We start from the raw sequence: 27,184 nt of genomic DNA on the forward strand, positions 1-27,184 counted from the left end.
CTTCAGTACAAGTTAAAGTACATAAGTATTATGAGCTTGATGTAGTTAAAGTATTGCAGTAAAAGTACATAAGTATTATGAGCTTGATGTAGTTAAAGTATTGCAGTAAAAGTACATAAGTATTATGAGCTTGATGTAGTTAAAGTATTGCAGTAAAAGTAGTGGTTTGGTCCCTCTGACTGATATATTATTATATATGACATCATTAGATTATTAATAGTGAAGCATCAGTGTTAGAGCAGCATGTTACTGTTGTAGCTGCTGGAGGTGGAGCTAGTTTACACTACTTTATATACACTTAGCTAGTTTAGTCCAGTGGTTCCCAACCTAGGGGTCGGGCCCCTCCAAAGGGTCAGCAGATAAATCTGAGGGGTGGTGAGATGATTAATGGGAGAGGAAAGAAGAAAAAACAAAGTTCTGATACACAAATCTGTTTTCAGTTTTTATATCAGTCAGAGGGAACGAACCACTACTTTTACTACAATATTTTAACTACATCAAGCTCATAATACTAGTATAGTACTTTGACTGTAGTAGGATTTTTCACCCAGGACTTTCACTTATACTTTTACTTATTTATACATTGCTGTATTGGTATTTTTACTTAAGTAAAGGATCTGAATACTTCTTCCACCACTAAAGAAAACAAGTAAAATAAATGTGTTTCATAAGTCATTAATAAAACAAGTTAAGAAGCGTTTCCGGTTTTCTTTCACATTAAACTGTGATGTGACTTATGTCAAACTCAGCTGTGCGCGTCTGCGCATCTGCCGCTCTGTCGCTCCGCCGCTCTCTAAACTGCTCCACCGCTTCTGCTGCTGCTGATTTTTTTTTTTACCAAAAGCAATGACATCGTCTGCACGTATTATTTATGATAGCCTTTAATAATTGATCTATTTATTTATTTTACCACTAGATCGACTTTGCAGCCGCCAGCGACAGATAAGCTCTCCTCTCCTCCTCCTCTCCTCCTCTTCTCCTCCTCTTCGTCCTCCTCCGACTTGTTCCAGCAGCGTGTTGATGATCGATACATCTGACTGAAAAAGTGAGTACATATATTACATATTACTGCCCGCAAATGACAGTTTTATTGTGGTCTGTGCATGGAGTATCAATAAAATAACCAGAAATTTGTACACGGAAAGAAGATAAGAGACAACTTAGTGTTTAAATAATGATTTATGAATAAATCACACTGTAAGTGTTTTTAAGTGAGTGATTACAGAGGACAGTAATATTATTACTGGATAATAAGACAGGAAATGGTCTTTAATCATGTATTGCAATGCAGTTAGGGTATAATGTACTTTAAAATGATGATATACTTACAGAAAAATAAATGGCACAATACATTGTTAAAAGTGTTTTTTATTGTGTATATAAGTGTAATTTATTATTGTGGAAAACATAAAGCTAAGCCTGAGAAGAACGAAGGGTGCATCTTTCTAAATAAAGTATGGAGGCTTATATGTGATGATAAAATACTGGGAACTAACACTGCAACTAATGATTATTTCCATTAGTTGCTTGGTCTATAAAATGGTGAAAAATGTTTCCTAAAGCCCAAGATGACGTCCTTAAATGTCTTGTTTTGTCCACAACACAAAGATATTCAGTTTACTGTCATAGAGACTAAAGAAACCAAAAATATTCACATTTAAGAAGCTGGAATCAGAGAATGAAAAATGACTCAAAACAACTAATCAATTAATCAACTAATCGATTTGGCTCTAAAATAATTCAGTATGTAGGCTGATACTGTATGTTGATAACCATTATGTAGTTTTAGGATCCGTCTGATGATCAGATCCTAGAACAGCTTTTATGATCATAACACACAATTCTTATTGAGGCTTATTGGACAACATGCAGTATAAAGAAAAATGTAGCAAATTATTCATCCAATCAACAAATGTAAATGTATGGACGAGTAATTCAAGCTCAGGCAATGTCCATGACTTTTAAATGATAGTACAAAAGTATAGAAAACGTGGGAGAAAGGCTGATCACACCAGCGTTTCTGAGGCAAAGTCAGTTGTATTTGTTAAGTAAATCTGTCAAGTTCAGCTTCGGTGATCTTTGAAATGCAAATTTACTCTGTTGACCAACAACAAACTGTCTCGACAGAACATTGCTGACATTTGAGGGAACCGAGAGTCTAAAATGGAAGAAGCTATTGTCGCTTATTAGCTGCATGTCACCATCAACTTTCATTTAACGTCCTCTGTTGCAGTAAAGTGCTTTACAAAAGATCAATGGTTTGCAGACACAGGAGGAGTCGATGATACAAATTTGTTTTTGGAATAAACTGTGTGAACTTATTGTCTCGTTAGCAACTGCAGCTGGCGTTCACTAGCTCAGAATGTGGGAATGTGTAGTCAGAGGAATTTAATTTGAGGATCTCAGAGTATTTATCGATTTTTAGTTTTAATCCTGAGTAATTTTTTGTACTTCTTATCACAGTATTTCATGGTAATGTTGAATTATTTGGAAATGTCCAGTAGCAGCTTTGTATATCAAAGGCAAATTTCCCTCTGGGACAATAAAGTCTTATCTTAAAAGGCTTTAGGCCCAGTTCCCCAACGTCATCATTGTTTTGTGTGTTAAATCATCATTTATTTCAGTCAAATGTTTCCATTAATTTGTTGATTTTCAGTAGTTTATTTTGGTAGATGGGTCAGCCTGATCTGTATGTTTCTTTCAGTTGTTCTGCCTGTGATGTTGTGGTTAGGTCACAGCCTGTGTATAAAGATGGTCACCCGTTGGTTTTATTGGAGCCAACTTGAAGCCCTGAATTGTGATTTATGTTTTCCATTTGGAGCCAGGACGTCCAAATAAGGAGCGCGCGATGTTGAGCAACAATTTCCAAAACAACCACCAGAACACTGAATTTAGAGATTGAGGCCGTAATGACTCATCGAAAAAAAATGATTGACTTAGTATTTTTAGAGAGAAGTTGAGGCTTTTTGAGTGGGAGTCAGTCGGAGCAGCTAGCGGCTGCCGGTGGCACTTAAAGGTGCTTCAGCCACAAGACGTGGGAGCTGCTGCTTGAGTTAGATCAGCTGCTAAATCAGGGATAGTGAAACCAGGTTTGCATCATTATCGGTGAGAGACTGGACACTGTTAGGATATTAGACGACAGCTATAACTGCTCTGTAGAAAATGACATTTGGTTGAACTTAGTGCGCTTATGACTGTTTGTATGCTTATACATCACCTTTTTTACCTCCTGCCTGCTGACCTGCTTCATTAACATCTCTTTAGAAGTTTCCAGTGCCAGTGCGGTGGCTGCACTGGCACTGTACAGTCCTGAGACCAAAATGTCAGCCGGGCGTAAACAGTTCACCAAGTAGTCCTGTTTTTAGTCACTAGAACCAAATATGTTGTGTGGATGAATTTTGCTGTGCCTCTTTCTAGTGTGATCAAGCCTTTGTAGTGTAAGTCTGGGATTTGTGGGCTGTAAAATAAAGCAGTAACACGTTGACCCTCTTAAAATACTACATTCAGTATCCTGTGATTTGTAGGCTGTAATCTTTTACATCTTTAGAGGAACTACAATTTGTGAATAAATGTATTGTCTGAATATAGCCTACAGTCCAACTTTATCCAGCTAACACATGTTTGTAATGTTCCTCCTCTTTGTGTTTCCCTCTCTGCTCAGTCTGTTTGTTCATGCATGTGTACATGGCCATGTCCAAGAGCGCTGGCACCCTGCGGGACCTTCAGCTGGCTCTGCAGCTGAAGATCGAGGAGTTGCGACAGAGAGACGCTCTCATTGATGAGCTGGAGCTGGAGCTGGACACTAAGGATGATCTGATCAGACAGCTGCAGATAGAGCTGGACAGGCATCGCAGCGCCTCACAGCACGCAGCCAACCTTGGGGAGACGGCAAACACAGGTGTGCCACCGCAATTACCGTACCTGCCAGTGAAGGTGGCAGGTACGCCATTAGGCAAGGCGACAAAAGTCTGACAAGTCAGAGGCAGAGCTGTAGCCAGGATTTTACAAATACTGAAGTCGTACGCCAACTCCCCCACCCCTGAAAACTTAATTTATTCAGTAAATCATTCAGTCACACTGTTCTCAAAGCCTCCACACTGCTGGGAATAACATTTTTGTTGGGGAAATGCTGAATCATTTATTTTGGATCATTTATTCAGGTTTAGATCCAACCACTCACATCAGATGTTTTATGTTTTGTCTGACAGTTTTATGTCCTCCTTCTGAGGCCAACTTAATTTTCTTTATAGTGGGAAAGACAAGTAAACTTGAACTTAAACCCCTCTCAGGTTGCCACAAATTACAGATTACCTGAAAAAAATACAAAAAACATGACCTCATACCACAAATAAAAAGAATAATGATACTAATAATTTAGCAATACATAAAGTAAAAGAGGCATGCACAATTCAGCTCAGTTGCAGCACATTAAACAGTAAACATACCTGAAAATGTCACTTCGGAAATGTTAGATACTGGTTTGGTTGTTGCTCTTCAAAATCCCCGTTAATAACATGCTGTCTGTCCATGACCTGCAGCTACAGCTCACTGACACGCACACCTCAGCTGCTGTCAATCAAAAACAGACACCCACACGCTCCTCCAGCTGCTGTCAATCAAACACAGACACCGACATGCACAACCCAGCTGCTGTCAATCAAACACAGACACCGACACGCTCCTCCAGCTGCTGTCAATCAAACACAGACACTGACACACCCCTCCAGCTGCTGTCAATCAAACAGACACCGACACACCCCTCCAGCTGCTGTCAATCAAACACAGACACCGACACACCCATAAATGTGATTTCAGCTGGACATTAACTCTTGTCTCTCTGGATGTGTCCATAAGGAGCAGCAGCGCAGACTCCAGCAGCACCTGATGAACCTCAGCGCACCAAGCGACAGGCCATCTCAGCAGAGCCCACAGCGCTGGACCCCTCCCAGCTCACGGACGTTACACTCACCAGCTACTGCAAGACCAAAGAGTGAGCACAGAAAACCTTAAACACACACACACAAACATGAACACACACTCACAACGAATAATCGTTTTGATCTACCTGTGTATGTGTAGGTCCAGTGAGCTGATCCAGAGGGCTCTGATGGACAATGACTTTATGAAACATCTGGAACACGGGCAGGTAGTAACCACCTCTGTGCATCATCCTTCTCATGTGTCTGATTTTAAAAACTAACTTGTTTGTTGGCTGATGTGTGCAGATCCTCACCATCATGGACTGTATGCATCCCACCAGCCTGGCCAAAGGCTGCTGTGTGATCCAGGAGGGAGATGACGGCTCGACAGTCTACGTTCTGGAAGGTACAGCTCCCCCATTGGGTGTTGCAGCCAACAGTGTAACATCACCTACTGTAGGCTGTAATATTCTCTCCTCTAATCTCTGTGACTGTCACATGACCAACTCTCATATTAGTCATTGAGTGCTTTGCTTTAAGAAGTTTTGTAGCATCTAACTTCATGTCAAAGGTCTTTATTTCTGTCACAGAACAGCTGCTGCTCTGATGGATTCATGTTTTCTGTAGTTTCAGCTCCTCTGACACTGATAAATGTGTCTGCTGGTTTCTGACAGCAGCAACCTCAAATGTTTCTTTTTACTCTGGGATTTTATAGACCAATTAATCGACTAATCAAGAAAATAATCAGCAGATTAATCTATAATGGAAATTATCATTAGTTGCAGCGTTACTTTTTTGTGAATGAAACTCACCCACAAATGGAGCGGAACAGGTCCCTTATATGAACATTTTAGGGGCGTCGATGATGTTAATGATTAAATCTCAGGTATGTCAGCTCCTCTTGAACAGGTGACAGATTTACTACACTGGGATGGATGTCATCTCATGACTCATTCGGTGCTTGTCGTAGCAACTTCCAGTTAGCGACAGAGCTAGCTAGCTTACTGTTTGGACAGCTGTTGTGACTGACTAGTTGGCTAGCATGTTAGCAGTTAGCTTGCGAGCCCCCTGAATAGTCACTATATTACCAAGCTTATATTTAGATATTTCAGTGCTAGAGGAAAAGTGAGAGGACCACCAAAAACTTTAGAATTCATCCTCTGCCTACCATGAATATCCACATTGAATGTGATCACAATCTGTAAATTAACCGTCAGTATTTTGTGCTCTCAATTGTCGAGGTGTTGTATTGAAACCCTGCAGCTATAGAAAGAAAAACGATCCTCTTTCAGTGGTAAGGCCTGCTGCTCAGCAGGGCTGAACTAATGCAAGGTGAGATGCTGAATTGGATTGATATGGACAGACAGCTCATTTGTCTGAACACAAGGCAGCACAAGATTGCAAAATAGCCTGAACCAGAGTAAACAGAGGCTCCATCAGAGACATTATGTGACATAAAGTTAAATGTGCATGGAGGCGGTCTGGCAGAGAAAATAGCAGGTAGAAGCCACATATTATGCCAGTGGTCGAGGTGATATCATGGTGAGCTCATTGTCTGGTTGGTGTTTTGTGTGTGAAGTGATAAAAACTTGATGGTTTCTCAGTTTTTTTTCTTCTGCTGTACATTTAATCATCTCATACCGTGTGATTAAACGTACATAAACTTGTTGTGTGTCATAGCTTCAGTTCAGTTCAGTCATATGTTCCTGACACTTTCACTCCTCTCTCTACAAAATCTCTGTTCGTCACTCTCGTTCTGTCAAGGACAGCCAGTCTTTCACACACTTGAACTGAATGGCACTGCGGCGTTGTGTTGCTCCTCGTGACTGTGTGTCTACAAAAGAGCTGTTTAAAAGGCCTCTGATCAGCAGACATTGTTCAGTTTAGTCTCTTTCAGCTCTTGATAGTCATCAGTTCTTTTGAAAACATCTCTTTCCTTGAAACGTTTTTGTTTGGATGGATTTCATTTCACCTTGTTCTCATATTCCATCTGTACATGTGTGCATGTATTTATGGAGTGTATGTATCTGTTTTTAGCCATAATAGCATTTTAGCTCTTTGGGAAGCTTTGTCAGGTAGTCGGTCCACCACTTTGGTTCAGAGTGAAATATCTCAACAACTATTGGATTGTCATGAAATCATCAGATCCTGTACTTTGATTTAAACCTGCTAAACATGTTGTTGCAGTTACTTTTCAGATCAAAGCTTTACATTTAAGATTATAAAATACAAAAGAAATAAAAGTTAAAGATTAAACCAGCAGTTTCCAAAGTTTTTGGCTTGTAACCGCTGTGTGTAGTTGAGGCTCCTTGTCATGTTACAGATGGTCGGGTTGTCCGCAGTTCCACCAAATAATTAACTGTTTGAGGACAGAAGAGGTAAAACTTTCCAGTATTTTTGGAGAATCTTTTTTCTTACGGCTAATATCAGTCACAGTCACAGCAGCTGATTTTCTGCACAACTTTTAATACTTTTATTAGATGCATTGTCATGAAATTTTGTACAAACTTCTTCTGACGTTACATCTAGTTTCTCCATGTTTCTCATTCAAATATCTGAAAGACTAATTCATTCTCGTCAGCCTCGGCTGTACTTTGTGTTTAGTGCTAATTAGCACAGTCAGAGTTGCCAAATCTCATGCTTTTGGTGTGAGACTCCCGTTGTCAGGCTCTGTCTCTTGTTCTCCCGCTGCTCAAACAAATCTCGTGCCAAAATAAGATGAAGCCACAAAGCCACTCTTTGATGAAACAAATAAATCTATACTGTAAAGATGATGCATTTCACCTCTATATACATGACAACATCTGAACGTCAGGCTTATTCTACATATTTCAGCACTGATCAGTCATCCATAAACATTACAGAGACGTGTCCTGTGACAAAATGGGCCATATTCCCCATAATGAGTAGTTTTACTCTAGAAGTATATTTTGATGCTGATACTTTCAATGTAGGACTTTTACATTGTGGTACTACTAGTTTTACTTAAAGGACAAGTTCATAATGTTTCCAGTGTGTCTTAAACCAGCAGTCAGGTGTCTGTAATCATTCCTCCTGTTCATACTGGATATTAAAAGATCCTTCAAATGTGTTTTCAGTGGAAGTGATGGAGGCCAAAATCCACAGTGTGTCCACACAGTCATTTAAAAGTCTCTGTGAAGCTTCTATTCAGCTTCATCAGTCTGAGTTAGTCATATCAAGTGGATATCTGACACATTTACAGTCTTTTTAGCATCAAATTCTCTCTTTGTGTTTCCTCGGACAGTGTTTCCCTGTTGAGCTGCAGGTGGAAGTATAGTAACAAAAAGAGGAACTTTGGCACTAAAAAGACTGTAACGTTGAAAGATATCTACTTGATTTGACTCATTTGGACGCTGAAGCTTCATATTAGCTTCAGATAAACTTTTAAATACATTTGTGCACAGAAGGAGGACTGTGGAAGGAGGACAGCAATAGTTACTTCATTGATTATTTGAAAAAAAATAAAAACAAAATTTGGCTCTAACTCTTCCTGCTGTATGTCTCCTCATAGAGGGAATGGTCGAAGTGACGAAACAAGGAAAGAAACTGTGCACCATCGGTCCGGGAAAAGTGTTTGGAGAACTGGCCATCCTGTACAACTGCACTCGCACAGCAACTGTAACAGGTAGACACATAAACACACACACAGCTGTTCACACCGACAAGATTTTTATTCTGTAGACAGATTTACGATTTTGAAAGAGGTGTGAATGCTCACCTGTACTGACAAGCCAAAATAAAACACTTCATTATCGAATGAAAGAAGACTGTCACATCAGTGACTCCAACAACATGGGTGAAGACTGCAGCTTCCATTAATGCTGCTGGAAAAATGAAAATAACTGAAGGCTGTGAAAACACCTTGATGGAGCAGTAGCTAACGAAAACATGATTCTTATTTTCCGCTGATTTAACGCTAATTAAAACATACTTATAAATATTATATTCCATTTCTGCCAATATATCCCCTTAAATCTTTACACACTGGTCCTTTAACGGTGCAGTAGTGTTTATTCACCCAGTAGCAAATGGAAACTGTGATCAAGGTCAAACACAAACATCATCCCCGCTCAGTTTAATTTTCCACTTCTGATTAATAAACTCACAGCTTTTTAAAACTCCTCCTCACTGCGGCTTCAGCTGACAAGTACTTTTAAAAGGTTAGTTCACCCAAACACACACACACACACACACACACACACACACACACACATAAACATACACACAAAGACAAAGATGATTTTTCACATATTGCTTTTAAAAAGACGTGTTTCTGTTGAGTGTCTGCAGGAATCTGTCAGGCAGAAACGTTTTCTGGTTCCAGCCTCTCAAATGTGACCATTTGCTGTTTTTGTTATATATGAATGAATTGAATATCTGAAGGTTTTGGACTGTTAGTCAGATAAAATAAGCAAACTAAAGACATCACTGTAAGAAATTGTGAATGCAATTTATTCACAATTTTTTAACATTTCATAGGCTAAAAAATAATGAAAATAACCGTTAGTTACAGCCCTAATTGATACCGTTAGTGTGTGTGTGTGTGTGTGGTTTCGGTGAACTAACCCTTGTAAGGTCACATATTTTGCTTTTTGTGCTTTTCTGTTTTTGTTGGATGTTAAACATGGTCAAAGTTCCAAAACTTGAGGTGAACGTATGCAGAAATGCTGCCTGCAAGTCAAAAGTCAGGGCTTCAACCTGCTCTGAACGCTTTGCTTGCAAAGTTACCTCTACTTCCTCCTCTTGATGACATTACATTGTTCACACATGCCCACGAATGGCCATCCGTTCCGTAAATCTTTGTTGCTAAGGTGGTTGCTAAGGTGTTTCCTCTTATATTTCAGATCTGATTCAGCTCCAACATGTACGGATGGATTTGAGAAATTGAATGTTCAAGTAAAGAAGGAGCAAAAGAAGTGAAATCCTGCTACTATAGTTTGTTTATGTAGCAGGAGGAAGCTTCCTGAAGCTGACCAATCAGAACAGAGTGGGCTCATCAGGAGGGCGGGGCTTAAAGAGACAGGAGCTAAAACGGCCTGTTTCAGACAGAGGCTGAACTGAGGGGCTGCATAAAGGACCAGTAGAAGATAAATAAGGAGTTTTTAACTGGAAATCATGCAAAGATATTCCAGTAGAGCCCCAGAATATAAATATGGAGCTAGAAATGCACACACAAGCATAAACAGTTTTCTTATTTCCATGTATTATTCATTAGGGTGGACTGCCTTTACAGTCAACTACAGCCATCTATAGCGCTGATGTGTTGTTTTCTTTTTTAAACTCTGGGATATAAAAGCATTGTAAATGCTGCTCAGTCAGAGATGAGAAAGGATCTTGAATCAGAACCGAAAACATCCTGTTGAAGTCGTGAAGACCGGCCAAAATGTCTTCCCGATGCAGAATACAATTGTTTCACACTAAGTCCTCACAAAGATAGCAATACAAGCACACACACACACACACACACACACACAAACACTGATTGTTTTACATCCTGTTACTTTGCTTCACAGTGAGAATCAGTTCACAGTATTTCACCATCTTTATCTCACAAAGAACATGTGTTTAAATCCAGTAAAAAGGTGAAACTGAACTGGTTTTCTCTGACCGGCTTCTTTATGAGTTTTCTATTTAATTGACTGTCTAGCTTTATGTTACTAGGCAGCATCATAGCTTCCTGCATCCAGCATGCTTATTTACATCTGAACCCATTACTCCTGGTCCTCTCCTAACGCTGACTCTGTACTCACCTTCCCCCCACGCGCCTGCTCATCCTCCACTGTTCTCATTATCTACCTCTGTAAGGCCACGCTACACACCTCTTCATCCACGCTGAAGCCTGAAGCCTGAAGTGCTTTTCATGGTGCTCATGGGTTCACTTTACAATATAAAGGGGCACTCCATCAGTTTAACACATGACGATCAGTGAACCATCCCTGGAGAGAGCTATTCAGCCTGTGGAAACTGTTTTTATACCAATTTCTGTGGCTCTGGAGGAGCTTTCTATTTATTCATTATTTTTTAGGAAGGTTGCGAAGTCAGAGCATAAAAACTGCCTTTTAATTTTACACATAGATGGTAAAAAAAAGTCACGTAGCGGCTACGTAGCGGCTAGCGACCTGTCACTCAAAGTGGCCATGTCCTTAATAATGCATAACTTTATGGTTTAATAAAATTTAAACATGTGAGTTGTAAAAAATGTCCACCCCCTGTATGGTTGTAATGAAAGAGGAAATTAGCTACAGAGACCAAAACCGTTTTTTATACCAGGCTGTAAACATGTTTATTTCTGCTGTAAAGTTGGTCATGTTAACATGGGGATCTATGGGGATTGACTCGCTTTTGGAGCCTCAAGTGGCCGTTCAAGGAACTGCAGTTTTGACACTTCCGCATTGGCTTCATTGATTTTATATTTAAATGTAATCATCTGAAACACTTAAGCAGGCAGCAAAATCTTATATCCTTATATTCTTTTTAGGGTGATTTTGTAACATCTGTCCAATGACTGCAGATAAATGTAATATTTATTAATATTTATTAATGTGCATGATGGTCCCTGTTAAATGGAATAAAAAAGAAATTACACCAAAACACCCTTTTCTAAACCAACATTGACCTGAAAGACAGTTTCAACCCTTTGAACCCATGTACAGGCTTATAGCAGAGCTACTAAACTGTCATCCAGGCATTTAATATATTGTTAGGCTATTCAGAAATGCCATCATTTTGCATGTGAGTAGTTCTACATGTAGTTGGTCTGACTCTGCATTGTGTAGAAGGTAAGGATCACACTTCCCAGGACTGTCTTTGGGCAATTTATTTCCCAACCAGCAGCAACAGCAAATGCAGTTGTGAAGAAACGAAGCGTTCAGAGGCAGAAATGCTCTTTGCACCTTCCCGAAAAATGTCCATAACAAAAAGAGGAAGTAAAGTACGGTTGGCAAAATAAGGTGATGACTATACTTCCTGTTCAAAATAATTATGTACTTTTACTGTAGTAGGATTTTTGGAGTATTTTTACATTGCTGTATTGTTACTTTTATTTAAGTAAAGGATCTGAGTTCTGCTTCCATCACAGCTTATTGAAAGGTGAAAGATTAAAGCAAATTAAGCATCCAGAAGAAAACTTGTGTCTTTCACTGGATTCTCTGCAACAATTCTCCCTCCAGTATTTCTTCCTCTATCACACATACATTCTTCTCCTGAACTCCAGATTGAAGTTTTTAATCACTCAGATATGTGATGGAAAAATTTTTCTTTTGTGCTTATAAATATGCCTCCTCTTTTTCTCTTTCACTCACTTGAATGATACTGAACGACACAAGGACGCTGATTGAAAGAGGCAGAGAGGAGGAAAGATGAGCTCAGAACCTCTGCGGCTTTAAAGATAAATGGCTGATTTTTTTTCTCTAAACCACACAGAGCCAAGAAGGGAAGTGCTGTAAACAATTTTTTGTCAGATGTGCCACAAACACAGTTTTATTAGTCGAGGTTTAGGCATCCCTCCAGCACATCAAAGTGATCTCTGCACACACACACACACAGGGAAATGAGTTAGACATCGTACTCAAAGCCAATCCATCATCTGAAGAATGACTGTCAGCCAGGAAAATTAAGGGATTTAAATTATAAAATGTAAACATCAGCAGAAAGGTGATGGAAACAGGGTAAACAAGGGACAGAGCTGAAGTGAAGATTTCCAGTTCCGAGAGTTTTCTTTGTTAAATTTGAAGGAATAAGTTGACATTTTGGGAAATATTCTTATTCGCTTTCTTGCTGAGAGTTAGCAGAAGTCACTGCACCCGGACAAGAAATAGTTCTGCACGTAACTCGGTTCTTGTGTGGATAAAACAAACATGTTTTCGCCATTTAGTTGCTCTCTATCCTCTGCTATCCAGAAGTGTCACCAAATAAGCTGTGCTATATGGTAAAATACGAGAAACAAGGTAATGAATGTAGAAAAAACACAAAACCTGCCTGTAGAATTTCTTCATGTCGTCCATTAATTGCAGGGTTAGTGGTTGGATCCCCAGCTCCTCCTGTCCACATGTCAAAGTGTCCTTAAGCAAGACACTGAACCCTAAATTGCTCAAAATGTTCCGCTGCCGAATGGGTGAGTAAGAGGCAAATTGTAAAGCGCTCTGTCCATTAAAGCAGAGAAGCACCATACATACAAATACAGGCTAAAATCCAAATCAGAAATGTCCCAGAAACAAGACACAACATGTTAATTAGAGAGTTGAAGACGGTGGATGTATTTGTTACTGTTGGACAGAGCCAGGCTAGCTATTACCAGTCTTTATGCTAAGCTAAGCTAACTATCTTGAACAGATATATGAGTGGTGTTTCAATCTTCAAAAACAAAAAAGAAAGTGAATAAGTGTATTTTTCGACCAATAAGTTTCAAGAAGTCTTGAAACGTATGGTGATATGGTATGATGATACTGTATGTGTCTTGGGATGTGATTGAGATTGAACAGTACACTTCACTGCAGAGTTTAAATGACCAAAGCAGAAGAAGAGAAGAGAAGAGAAAAACTACACATCGCCTCACAGTGTGCTGCTTTACTACTGCCAAGGTTACTGTCACTATTGTTTTTGTTCCTCCAGCAATGAAATATTTTTAATTCAATAAGCGTTTTACATTCCAGAAACATACTTTTCCACAGTCTTTATGGACAAAAGACAGCTGCACATTAGTCACCATAAACATGTCAGATGAAAAGGCTGTAATAGTGAAGCACCTGAGTGCTTTGAAAGGTTATATTGTCTCAATTTAAGTTTTAAAGCCATTAACAGGAACATATTCAGCACATTTCCAGCTCTATATTTATATTCTAGGGCTCTACTGGAATATCTTTGCATGATTTACAATTAAAAACTCCTTATTTATCCTTTACCTTAGCAACAAAGATTACAGAATGGACACACGTTTATGGACATGTGCAACAAGCTGACATCATTTTGTCGGAAAAGTTTTAAAAAAAACATTGCAAACAAAGCATTCACAGCAGATTGAAACCTGGGTTTTGACTTAAGTTGGGGACAAACCTGAAGAGTAACCTACAGAGACTGGACAGGCCATACATAAAGATTGTTTCCACTAACTTGCACCATTTTTTTAGTGTTTGACAGTCAAGGGGAAGCATAAACCTTACTTCTGAGTACAGTAACACACTGAACCACTGCTCAGTAACTCCTAGAGTTCTGGTAGTTGATGACAAGTCGCCAACTGTCATGTTTTCTTGTACCCAAACAAACATGAGGTGACAACCAGCTGCTTGTACTGTTTATATGCAGAACAGTTGGAGCTGAAAAGGCAAAAAAGGAATAAAAAAGGTGAGAGTTTGTGTGAGATCCTCGATGGAGAGGTGTGGGTAATGTGGACTGTAACTGGAGGTGAGTAAAGTTTCAGGTTCTGGTCGACTGTAGCTCTTTGATTTGATTTGTTGTGGAGACATTCATTCTCTTTACAGCTCAGTCAGATTTTCCTCCATTTCAATTGTCCAGAGCTCTCTCACACTGTGGTTCTTGAGATGGTGCAACTTGGACACATCATGATGAAACCAGGGTCATAGGTCGTTTTCGGGTCTCACCCGGGCGACCCAGCTGGGGTTGATCAGTCCCCAGCTTGTGTCCAAGTGGCCATGCTTTCAGCTCCGTATGAGTTGACTGGACTGTCACAGTGTCTCTCAGGGTGCAGTCAACGATCTTCACCAGGTTCTTCACAGGCTTCTCAGACACCAATGGAGTTTGGAGAGAAACTCTTCCCCTTTCTCAAGACTAAGGACCTGGATTTGGCTGGCTCGAAACTCATTCTTTCCCGTGTAATGAGCCTTTCCAGCCATTGGAGGAGCCATCGGCATCCTGGCACTGATGTTGCTGTGACAGTCAGGTCGTCCATGAAGGCTCTGATCAGACGTTAATGCATGCCAGATCTGGACAGGAGGCCCCTACATTCCACTTTACCTGCCTTGACAAGCATGTTCATCGCCAAGGCAAACAAAGACACTGATATGGTACAACCAGTGATGATGCCATTTTCTAGGCAATGCCGCGCAGATGTTGTTGTCCCAGAGATGAAATCTGTAACTGAAACTATTGTAGCAGTTCAGTATGAGGTCTTTGATCCTCTTTGGAACATAGTATCTTGTCAGCGCTGTTGCCACAAGTTCATGTGGAATGGATCCATGGACATTGGCAAGGTCCAGCCAAACAACTGCCAGGTCTCCTCTATTCTCCCTTGCCTCATGGATCAAATGGATAACCAGTTCTGCTTGCCTGGGACTCCTCCCTTCTGCACTGCGGTGTCAATGTAGGAATTCCTCAGGAGGAACACTGTTATGCAGTTTGCAAGAATCTTGAAAAAGGCTTTGCTATGTATGGCACTCCACTCGACCCTGGAGCTGAGCTACTCCGCGCTGCTTTGACAGTATTCCTGACTTCTGCCAGGTTGGGCTCCTTGATGAACAGGATGGAGGGTTCAGGTGGTATAATTAGCTCTTTGCAATGGACCTGGTCTTCCTCCCTCCTACTTACACTGTAAGTGTTGCTGAGATGTCGATTGATGTCTTCTTCTGGGGAATGCAAGGGTCCAAATCTGCTTCTGTCCAAGCAGCTCTTTAGTGAATCCAAAGGGATTCATGCCAAATCTCTCAGCGCCGATGCTGATAATCAGGTCGCACATCAACTACAAACCTTTCTTCTTTTCCTGTTTACTAGTTTACCGGTATGCCTCCCTCAGGGGACACACAAGTGGCAGCGATTGGATCTGAAAACTTCAGATGAGAATCCAGCTGACCCCGACTGGAACGGACCTGCTCCAACTTGAAGCCATCAGTCGTCACAAACGAATCAGATTCAGATTCAGCTCAGAAGTCTTCATATGTGTCCCCGGGCAGCATTTTAGCAGTATATAACAGTATATACAGGAAATGACAGGAAATCACAAAAAGCAGAATGTGTCCCCTTTAATGACATAATTAATTGTGTGTTTTGAAAACTATTCAAATCATCCGCATGGTAATCACAGCAGACAGTCTGTCTTTCTCTGTCCGTCTGCAGCTCTGACTGATATCAAGCTCTGGGCGATTGACCGACAGGGTTTCCAGACCATCATGATGAGGACTGGTCTCATCAAACATTCCCAGTACACAGACTTCCTCCGCAGGTACAGCTCATATATACAGTATACTCACCACCACATACTGTAAGAATGACTCACATTTCTCACTCTAAACTCTCCTTTCTCCCAGCGTTCCCTCCTTTCAGCTGCTAACTGAGGATGTTCTCAGTAAACTGGCTGATGTTTTGGAAGAGGTGATGATTTTTTTAAGCACAGGCATACAGTATCTATTTCTGCCATCTGCTCCTTCATCTGACAAATACAAATTGTCAGAGAGCTATGTTAAGTAATCTGAGGTATTCTCTGCCCTCTCTCTCAGACTCATTACAGCGACGGTGATTACATTATCCGTCAGGGAGCCACCGGAGACACATTCTTCATCATCAGTGAAGGACAGGTGAGAAAGAAGGATGAAGGTCTTTATTAGGAGGTGTAAAGAGGAGAAATATTAACAAGAGAGGGAAAGAAAAAAGGGGAAAAGGTGATAACAGAGCTGAGAAGTAAGGTGGTTTCTTGGCTTCTAGAAGGTTTCACATTCACAAGCTCTAATTTTCACTTGCATATAGAGTGAAATGCTGCATTTTAGAGCCCGAGGACGGCAGCTTTGCAACACTAGCAGGCTGAGGTAAAGAACCCACAGTAGAGTAAAGAAAAGAACAACATTTTATTGGCTTTATTTTATCTGATACCAATCCTCCAAAATATGCCAGGATCGGCCCTGATACATTCCCGGTTGAATTGACTTTTAATCAAATCGTGTAGTGAAATCCCCTCAGGCAGAGCAAAGCTGTTGTTTTGTGCCAACCGTCAGTCCTCAACCCAAAGATATTCAGATTACTATCATAGGGGACTAAAGAAACCGGAAAATATTCACACTTAGGCAGCCAGAACAAAGTAGTAGTATCACAATTTGTAGTTAAGGGATCTAAACGTACAAAACTAAATTTTTCTAAATGTTTGAGATTTCCAAAACACATCTGTCCATTAGTGTAAAATATGTGTAACCATCATCTTACTGCAGCCTTTCAACACACTCAGTTTCATTGCTACCTAACTGGTGTGTCTCCAGAGCTTTTGTGCCTCCAGTCATCCAAGTATTTGAAGCATTTTTTAATTATATTCAGTGTTGACTGAGTGAGAAGCTGAGCTGTAAGTCTTCTTTTTATTTTTAGCTGGCAGAAATGAAGATTGTGATCTTTTCTTTCCACAGGTGAATGTCTCTCAGCAGAACTCAGCTAGCGAGGAGCCAGTGATGGTGAAGACTCTGTCCAAAGGGGACTGGTTTGGAGAGCAGGCTCTGAAAGGGTGAAAAACACACAAATACACAAACAAGACTTCACTGAGAAATCATACGTCATCGTTCATGCTGTAACATGCTATACATATGTGTTTTTAGATTGATTTTCTACCTTTCAGACAAAGACTATCCTTAAAAATGCGAGTGTTGGTGCAAAAGGCTTAAATGAGCTTTCATTCACCTGGCAGGGAAATTATGTCTGTTGTTTCTGACATAGAGGTGTGACGTTGTTATAGAAAAATCTGGGTGAACTTGCGTCTAACACTGTAATGTGTGTATAATTGTACATGTGTTAGCTTTAAGCTAGCTACATAGCCAGCTACCTTTAACTGACAAGACTGTGAAGTTTTAACAGAAATGTGAACTGTGACTTCAAGAAGCCTGTGTCAACAAATGGCTCTTTCTAAGCTTATAAAAACACTAACCTGGCTCTGTCGAATGGTGCTACCTACCAGCACCCCTAAAGCTCACTAATTAACATAATATTTGTTTAATCTGCACAATAACAAGTGAAGTGTAAAAACATTATGATTGTACTGGGGATTATGTGCAGGACAAAAGCCACATTTTACATGATATTCATTTTGAAAAGCCAAACAAGTTCCAAAAAAAGAAATGCATACGTTCAAGTCAGAAGTCAGGGCTTCAACCTGCTCTGAACGCTTTGTTTGCAAAGTCACCTCTTCTTCGTCTTCATGATGATGTCAGATTGCTTAGACATGCCCACAAATAGCCGTCTGTTCCATATCCTTTGTTGCTGAGGTTGTTGATTTCAGCTCAAACTTGTACATGTGTATTTGAGTTTATATTACATATATATTACCTGCTGCTATAGTTTGTTTACGTAGCCTCCGGAGCTGGAGGAAGCTTCCTGAAGCTGACCAATCAGAGCAGAGTGGGCTCATCAGGAGGCGGGCCTTAAACAGACAGGAGCTAAAACGGCCTGTTTCAGACAGAGGCTGAACTGAGGGGCTGCATAAAGGACCAGTAGAAGATAAATAAGGAGTTTTTAATTGTAAATCATTCAAATATATTCAAGTAGAGCCCCAGAATATGAATATAGAACTAGAAAATGTGAATGATATTTTCCCTTTAAAAAAAAAAAAGTCACTATAAAACATGTAAAGGCAGAGATGTGATGGTTTAAAGGTTTATGTCTTTGCAAGCTTATATTCATTTAATTCTGAATGAAACACAAACAAATTTTAATTTAGGATACTGTATTCCATGTGTGTTGTTTATATTTCTTAATGGTATACACAACACACAAACACAGATTAAATGTCAGTCGAACCAATTTAAACTTAAAACTGTAAGTTAACTTTAAATCAGTGAACAGTAATAAACCTGCTGCAATTCATCTCTATTTTCTTTCTCTCTCTTTGCAGTGAGGACGTTCGCACAGCCAGTGTCACAGCTGTAGGAGAAGTCATATGTCTGGTCATTGATAGAGAGTGAGTGCTTCTCTTTGTTTAACATAAATAAATGACTTTGATGTGGCCGTGAAGCCTATGGTTCACTTTGCAGTTACTCTTTAAAGGCGCCTTTGTGTTACTCGTTGGCTTTGTTTTTGTCTCAGGTCCTTCAAACAGCTGATTGGAGGACTGGAGGAGGTCAACAACAAGCAGTATGACAATGATGAGGTCAAGGCAAAGTGAGTTCCCTTCATGCTTATTTATTTAGAGGCTTATGTAACAGCTGCTGTAGAAGGTTGCACCGTGTTACAAACTGTAAATGTTCTGGCGATTTTAAATGTATGAATAAATCACGTACGTAAAGTCACAACATCAATCTGACGAAGTCTGTAACACCTTCACACACAATACTTGTTAGTAGATCAATTCATTCTTTTTTTATGGAATTTGTTGACTAGAAGAAAAATATAGAATATTGCCAGATTTAACCTTTAAATTCACAGACAGTGCGCTAAAGTGTTTTGTGTAATAAATGAATCACTCATTTATCATCTATGATGCACCAAAGGAATAAAATCAGTTCAGTGAACCAGGAAACACTGTGACCAAGCCAAATTTAGATTGTTGAGGAGATTCTTCTCCCATCAGTCTATAAAAATGAAACACCAGCGAACACTTATGTGGCTCTTTCTATAAGTGTCCTGTCATGTCTGAATAAATCCATTACTAACATCATAACAATGTTATGTAGGTGTTTGTTACTGTCATAACAAACACCTACATAATGTCTGAATGACAAAAAGACAGTTAAGAAAAAGCCATAAGATAAAAGTGCGTTTTAGGAGATTTAAAAGAAGATACTGAGATTGTCTGTCTAAGCAAAGGCCCGGTCACCTTTTCTGACAAGGTGAGATTTAGGAACCGTTAAACGATCCCTGCTAGAGGACCTCAAGCACAATCAGGCTCACATGGGGTGAGTAGGTCACAGACAAAACGACAAACGTATGAAAACAAGCTAAAACTCACAGGCAAACAGTGACGGGCAGCAAGGATCGGTGTGATGTGATCGCTTCTCTTGGAACGTGTTGAAAGTGGCAGCAGAGCTTTGTATAAGTCTTTGGATGTTTCTTAGTTGTGCCCTGTTCTGTATGCAGGAACAACTTGGACACTTCTGGCTTTAAAGGAACATGAGAAATATCACTTCATTTCTTTCTTTCTTGACATATTACCTGCTTTTCTCTGCAGACTGCTGGCAGAGGCAGATTTCTTCTCCAGCGTGTCGCTCAGTGATTTCAATATCATCTGCACTCTGGGGATGGGAGGCTTCAGTCGTGTAGAACTGGTGAGTGTGAAGATGCTTTATAGCAGCCGAAAAAAGGAGTAGATGTATGTTTTTCTTGTCTGTCTGTACTTAATGTGTGTCTTTGTATGTTCAGGTTCAGTTAAAGAATGATTCCAATCGATCGTTTGCCCTGAAAGTGTTAAAGAAACGTCACATCTTGGACACCAGCCAGCAGGGCCACATCATGTCAGAGCGCCACATCATGATGGAGGCTCACAGTCCTTTCATCATCAGGTCAGACGGCAGTTTTATAGCCGCTGACTTCAGGGTGAAATTTATTCAGGTGTAATTAAAAGTGCACAACTCTAATTCACACTCTAGCGGATCTGAATAATGGTGAGAGGCGATTTTATCTTGTTATCTTTTGGTGTTATGTTGCCACCCTGTTCAGTCTGTGCTCATTTTATGGCAAACAATACTAAACAGACAAGAAACACAAAAGACCCAGTGTTCATGACTCCAGCTTTCTATGAAGAACTGCTGCATTCAAAGCTGCTGCAATTATCTCATTTCCTATTAGTAACAACGTGCAGATATGTGGTAATTACTTTTTTTTTCAGATTTTTTTGGGTATTTTCCCAGTTGTAGGTATTAGTAACACTGGCAGTTATTTAAAGGAGATGTTTGTATAAAGTTTCTATCCATAGAGTCTCAGTTACAGGAATTGAATGCTCTCCTTTTTTAAACACAGTCTTTGTCATCCTTTCAGGTTGTATCGAACTTTCAGAGACTCCAAATATCTCTACATGCTGCTGGAGGTTTGTCTCGGGGGAGAACTGTGGACGCTGCTGCGAGACAGGTGTGTGATAGTGTGTGTGAGTGCGTCCGACTATGAAAGAGCAGAAATCATCAGTGTGGGCATTTGCTTTTGCTTCAGGGGTTCATTTGATGACGGCATCACGCGGTTCTACACAGGCTGTGTCATTGAGGCTCTGGCTTTCCTTCACTGCAGAGGAATCATCTACAGAGACCTCAAACCTGAAAACATCATACTGGACCACCGCGGATATGCCAAGCTGGTGCAAACATTTGTTTTCCAGATGTTTAATGATGTGAATTAAAGGATAAGGCTGGTTATTTTCTACATTTTTCTTGTCAACAAATCTCATGTTTGGATCCAAACCAACAATGAACTGATCTACTAACAAGTATTGTATGTGTTTCCAAAGCCTGATATATCTTAGACCTCTGTTGTTGTCCAGAAACTATTAAAAACACATCAGTGAGTCACACCGCTGCACTGGGTGACATGTTCCTTCATTATGAAGAGTTTGGTGACGTTAGTTTCTTTAGAAATGGCTCCAAAAACTAATAACAGCATCAAGTTTTCAATCTTTTCAGCATTGACCTTGTACTAAACTTCTTTGCGTGGTTCAGAGTCTGATCAATACAGTGAGCGTGAAAAAATAGCAGCTGTTTACTGTAAAGAGAACAGCATCCTTGTGCATTCACAGTGGCCTCTTCCTGCCATGGAAATACATTCCTGAGACTAAAAACATCATCGCTGTTATTCGTCTTTGGAGCCGTTTCTAAACAAACTAATGTGACCAAACTCTTCATAATGAAGGAATATGTCACTCAGTGCAGTGGTGTGACTCACTGACGTGTTTTTAATAGCTTGTGGACAACAACAGAGGTCTATGGCACAGAGGAATAAGATATAACAGGATTCTTGAAAAAGAGGAAGTGAAATCATAATGGAAAGAGCTACCGCTTTTTATTTCCTATCAATGTTTGCATCCAAAGTCAAAGGGAAAAACTCTGATGTGATGTGATGGAACAAGAAAAACAGAAAAACATCAACATTAAACACAGTGTACAATGCAATCATCACAGTCCCAGAAGGAAGGAGATGCAGAAATATATATAGAAATATATATAGTATAATCACAGTAAAGACAATGTTAAGAAAAAAAGACTTTGAGAATCAAGTCAATATATTTTAAAAAAAATGTAATTTCCAGTAAAATACTATGAGAAAAGTTGTAATTTTATGGGTAAAATTGTAATATTTCCAGTAAAATACTATGAGAAAAGTTGTAATTTTATGGGTAAAATTGTAATATTTCCAGTAAAATACTATGAGAAAAGTTGTAATTTTATGGGTAAAATTGTAATATTTCCAGTAAAATACTATGAGAAAAGTTGTAATTTTATGGGTAAAATTGTAATATTTCCAGTAAAATACTATGAGAAAAGTTGTAATTTTATGGGTAAAATTGTAATATTTCCAGTAAAATACTATGAGAAAAGTTGTAATTTTATGAGTAAAATTGTAATATTTCCAGAATAATGTTGTAAATATACAAGAAAAGTCATTGTTGAGAATAAAGTCATACTATTTTGAGGAAGAAAGGAACATTTCACCCAGTGCAGCTGTGTGGCTCACTGACGTGTTTTTAATAGTTTCTGGACAACAACGGAGGAATAAGATATATCAGACTTTAGATACACACACAATACTTGTTAGTATACCAGTTCATTGTTGGTTTGGATCCAAACATGAGATTTGTTGACAAGAAGAAAAATATAGAAAAATGCAGCCTTATACTTGAAGCTCAGGCTCAAATATGTCACAGAAAACATTCAGTCACAGTGTGTGTTTCTCTCACTCAGGTGGACTTTGGCTTTGCGAAGAAGGTGGGTCTGGGGAAGAAGACGTGGACGTTTTGTGGGACTCCTGAGTACGTCGCGCCTGAGGTCATCCTGAACAAAGGCCATGACAGCTCGGCTGACTGCTGGTCTCTGGGAATACTGGTTTTTGAGCTGCTCACTGGCAGGTACAGCAGTAAACATCAGCCTCGTGTCGGAATGTTTTGCAAAAGCCCAGATTTTGTTGGCCTATGTCTGTAAGGATGGATGGCCTGCAGAAATCTGACTTAATAGTACTCATTTAATCTGTCCAATCATTTACTTATTTATTTCCTAATAAGTCAGGTTTGATCCTCAATTATTTCGGAATTAAATTAAAGAAAAAAAGACTGAAATTTGTGGCCCCACACTAGTGTGTCTTCATCAAAGTCAAAATCAGTCAAAAGACTAAAGGATAAGGCTGGTAATTTTCCATATTTTTCTTCAAATACTCATAACAGCGATCACATTTTCAGTCTCTGAGCATGTGCTGGAACGTGGTTCTTTTTACAGCTTCATTAGCTTGTTGTGCTACATATCACAACCTCTGGACTTTGTATTACATTGTGAATTTCTCAAATAACTTTCTCAAAGTTTAATTGGCTTTGGCATAAAAAATACTGTAGGTTGCTTGATGTTCATCTGTACATACATCACATAATTTCCTGTTAGTACAGATGAATTCTGGAGAATATTTATTTCTTGTATATTAAATACAAATTACATTATTTGTATCTCATATTACACTATGAAAATGAGTATATAGTACACTCTTTATACAGTTGTATTCTGGAGTTTACAAAGCTTTAGTCTTGTTTTCCCTCTGAAGATTGCTGTCATTGATCTTACAAACGCCTGATTCAGCTGCACATAGAACCTCTTTTCTCAATAAATAAGCTCTGTTTGGGTCCTGGGTTGAATCAATAAAACTGTTTAAGTCTTTAGTTTCTGCTCTCTGTCTCCAGTCCCCCATTCTCAGGCTCTGATCCCATGAAGACCTATAACATCATCCTGAGAGGCATCGATATGATCGAATTTCCCAAGAAGATCACCAAGAGCGCTGCTAACCTGATCAAGCGACTCTGCAGGTTGACCGCGCACCTTAGATTACATCTACATAACTAAATTAAAACCAGTTGTGTCCACACTAGTGTTTCCAGGCGGTTTTAGGAGAGACCTCTGCCCACAGAGTATTACTGGCAATACTGACATTTAAAATGAGTGATCACAGACAACATTAGACTCTTCTTGACTTTGCTGTCGACAGTCGACTTGGTCTATTACTCTGCTAACCTTCCACTTAAACCTCCATTCAGTCTCCTCCTGCTCTCTGTGTCACTTATACTGTCTTTTAATGCAGCCAAATTCACAATATAGTTGTTCTTATTTATACATTTTCTGTTTCTGTTGTCATACAATGGAACAAGTATAAAATAGTGATTTAATTGCATCTCATAAACACTACATGTTAACCAGCAGTCATTCTCAGCTGCTGCAATGCAGTGAAAAACTCATTATTTTATAATCGTGATGTCGTCTGACAAAATCAACATAAAACATGTGTTCAGCAGTATACTGACATTTAAAATTAACAATCTCAGAGAAAGTTAAAGGTGACTTGAAGTTGCCCTCTTAAATTTACTGGCACACAGCTTGAAACCTCACTGAGCAGCTTACATCATCATTTTGCAAAAGATGAAACACCAAGCTGGTGAGATTTAGGAAGGAGAATGTTGTTTTGGAAAAACTCAGTTTTGAGGCAAGAAAAACAGATGGAAAAGAAAAGAAAAAGATGTGAGAAGGGACATATTCTGCTTTTTCTGGTTTTCTGTTGTTTATATCCTGTTATGATGTCAGATGTTAAACATGGTCAAAGTTCCAAAACTTGAGGTGAACATATGTAGAAACGCTGCCTGCAAGTCAAAAGTCAGGGCTTCTTGCTGATGAGCTGATGTCGGATTGTACCGTTATGTAGGCTTGGTTGATAAAGTCATTGCTGAGGTTTTTCTGTGTATTATTTGCGTTGTTCACTCTCATATTCTGGATCGGATTTCAGCTCCAACATGTACAGATGTATTTGAGAAGTGAAGAATGAGAAAATAAGTGAAATCCTAGTTTGTTGTTTGTTGATGTAGCCTCTGGAGCCGCTAGAAGTCAGCCCTGATGCAACTTCCTGAAGCTGACCAATCAGAAGAGAGTGGGCTCATCAGGAGGGGGGCCCTTAAAGAGACAGGAGCTAAAACGGCCTGTTTCAGACAGAGGCTGAACTGAGGGGCTGCATAAATAAGGGCCAGTAGAAGATAAATAAGGACATTTTAACTGTAAATCATGCAAACATATTCCAGTAAAGCCCCAGATTAAGAATGTAGACCTGAAAATGTGTAGCATATGTCCCCTTTAATCGGATTAGTGTGGACATACTCTCACTTGTACAGATGAAGTAGAACAGAAGGCTCTTCTTCTTTGTAAGCATCTTTATTATCTGTGTGCTTTTTACAGGGACAATCCCTCAGAGAGGCTGGGAAATCAGAAAAATGGAGTGAAGGACATCCAGAAACACAAGTGAGACAGTAGCAATGCTTATCATGAGATTTCACTCTGAGTGCTTTCTGTGGGAGATAAGGCTGTAGTCATGGCAACACATCCTTGTCCTTCAGGTGGTTTGAGGGCTTCAACTGGGACGGCCTCCGGCAAGGAACCATAGACTCTCCGTTCACTCCCACAGTTAGTATCCTTCAGTATCTGTGATGTAAGAACACCCAGAGGACAGCATTAACATCCTGTGTTTTTATCTCAGGTGGACGGGCCACTGGATAACAGCAACTTTGACTATTTCCCAGAAGACACGGATGACCCACCTCCTGATGAAGAGTCTGGTTGGGATGCTGAGTTTTAACAAGACATGAGTAATATCTGAGTGCTGACTAAACAAGAAATAAAGTGGAAACAGGATACTTGAAAAAGAGGAAGTGAAGTCATAATGGAAAAAGCTACCACTTTTTATTTCCTATGAATGTTTGCATCCAAAGTCAAAGTGCAAAACTCTCACATGATGTGATGGAACAAGAAAAACAGAAAAACATTAACATTAAACATAGTGTACAATGCAATCATCAAAGTCTCAAATGGAAGGGGGTGCAGAATTATATTATAGTATAATCACAGTAAGGACAATGTTTTTTAAAAAAAAGACTCAACAGAGTCAAGATATTTTAAGAAAAATGTAATTCTGAGTAAAATATTATGAGAAAAGTTGTAATTTTATGAGTAAAACTGTAATATTTCCAGAAAAATGTTGTAAATATACAAAAAAAAGTAATTATTGAGAAAAAAGTCATACTATTTTGAGAAAGAAAGTCATAATATCTCAAGAATTAAGTTGTAATTTTATGAAAATAATTGTAAAATGTCAAGAATAAAGTTTTACTATTGCGATAAGTAATAATCTTACAAAATAGATGTCGTAATATGTTGAGAATAAGGTTGTACTATTTCTAGGAAATAGTCATAACATCTAGTAGTTATTTTGTGAGAAAAAAAACATGTTGCAAAAAGAGAAAAAAAGTCATAATAGTTTGAGTATTGTAGTATTATGAGAATAAAGTTGTACTATTACAAGAGAAAAATATTTCAATACTTCTTTTGCTTTAAATACGATTTAATTTTTGAAATATTTTCACTTTATTTTCTTTTTTTTTCAGTAAAGCTGATACTCCGTCATAAAGAACATCCCAACAAATATCATCATATTCATTATTTTCAAACATGATTGATTCTGAAAGGGGACACTATAAAAACTGTTACATGGATTAAACCTCCGTCAGACTCTGCTTTATAAATTATTACATGAAGTTATTTCTATTCTTATTAACCAACTGGGTTCATCTAATCCTGAATGTCCTGGAAAAGAAAGATTAATTACCAAATTCAGTTTCCTCTTAATTGTGTCCTTGTTGTCATTATTATGCTTTTTTTCACTGTAATGTGTCTGAATCTGACATGTTCTGTGATTCTAAGATGGTACGCTAAGTTGTCGCTCAAGGGTTCCTTACTATTTTTAAGGTGTTAAAGGAATAGTTAAATGTTTTGGGAAATACATTTAATGCATTCTCTCTGAGAGTGTGATGAGAAGATCAATATGAGTCTCATATCTGTGTGTTATGTACGGACATGGTGTCAGAACGGGGTTAGCCTAGCTTAGCATAGTGAAATGAACAGTAAATATGCTGTAAAACCAGCTAAAGGAGGCTAAAAAGCACCATAAAGCTGGAAGGAACTGTCTGTGGGATCATCATCATCATCATCATCATCATCATCATCATCATCACACTGAGCTGACACTGACTGAACTAATGAGCACTGTGCTGCCTTCAGGTACCAGGCCTGCTGGGACATCAGTGTTGCAGATTGATTCAGCCTGAGCAATAAAACCAC

At 39.2% G+C, this 27,184-nt stretch overlaps 1 protein-coding gene across 1 annotated transcript; it reads left to right on the top strand.

The window, feature by feature from the left end:
- On the top strand, positions 1-26,166 carry LOC137170899 (cGMP-dependent protein kinase 1-like). The gene is made up of 21 exons (XM_067574531.1): positions 1-1,045; positions 3,662-3,898; positions 4,855-4,990; positions 5,080-5,146; positions 5,226-5,325; positions 8,452-8,565; positions 16,005-16,110; positions 16,196-16,259; positions 16,385-16,462; positions 17,276-17,370; positions 18,751-18,816; positions 18,942-19,016; positions 20,023-20,119; positions 20,214-20,353; positions 20,829-20,918; positions 20,997-21,138; positions 22,736-22,899; positions 23,716-23,838; positions 25,250-25,312; positions 25,408-25,474; positions 25,548-26,166. The coding sequence occupies exons 2-21, from the start codon at positions 3,673-3,675 to the stop codon at positions 25,644-25,646; spliced, it is 2,112 nt and encodes a 703-aa protein (XP_067430632.1). The 5' UTR covers positions 1-1,045; positions 3,662-3,672; the 3' UTR covers positions 25,647-26,166.
- Positions 26,167-27,184: the final 1,018 nt, after the last annotated feature.

This window comes from Thunnus thynnus, chromosome 19, assembly GCF_963924715.1.
Source record: "Thunnus thynnus chromosome 19, fThuThy2.1, whole genome shotgun sequence".
Classification (NCBI taxonomy): Eukaryota; Metazoa; Chordata; class Actinopteri; order Scombriformes; family Scombridae; genus Thunnus; species Thunnus thynnus.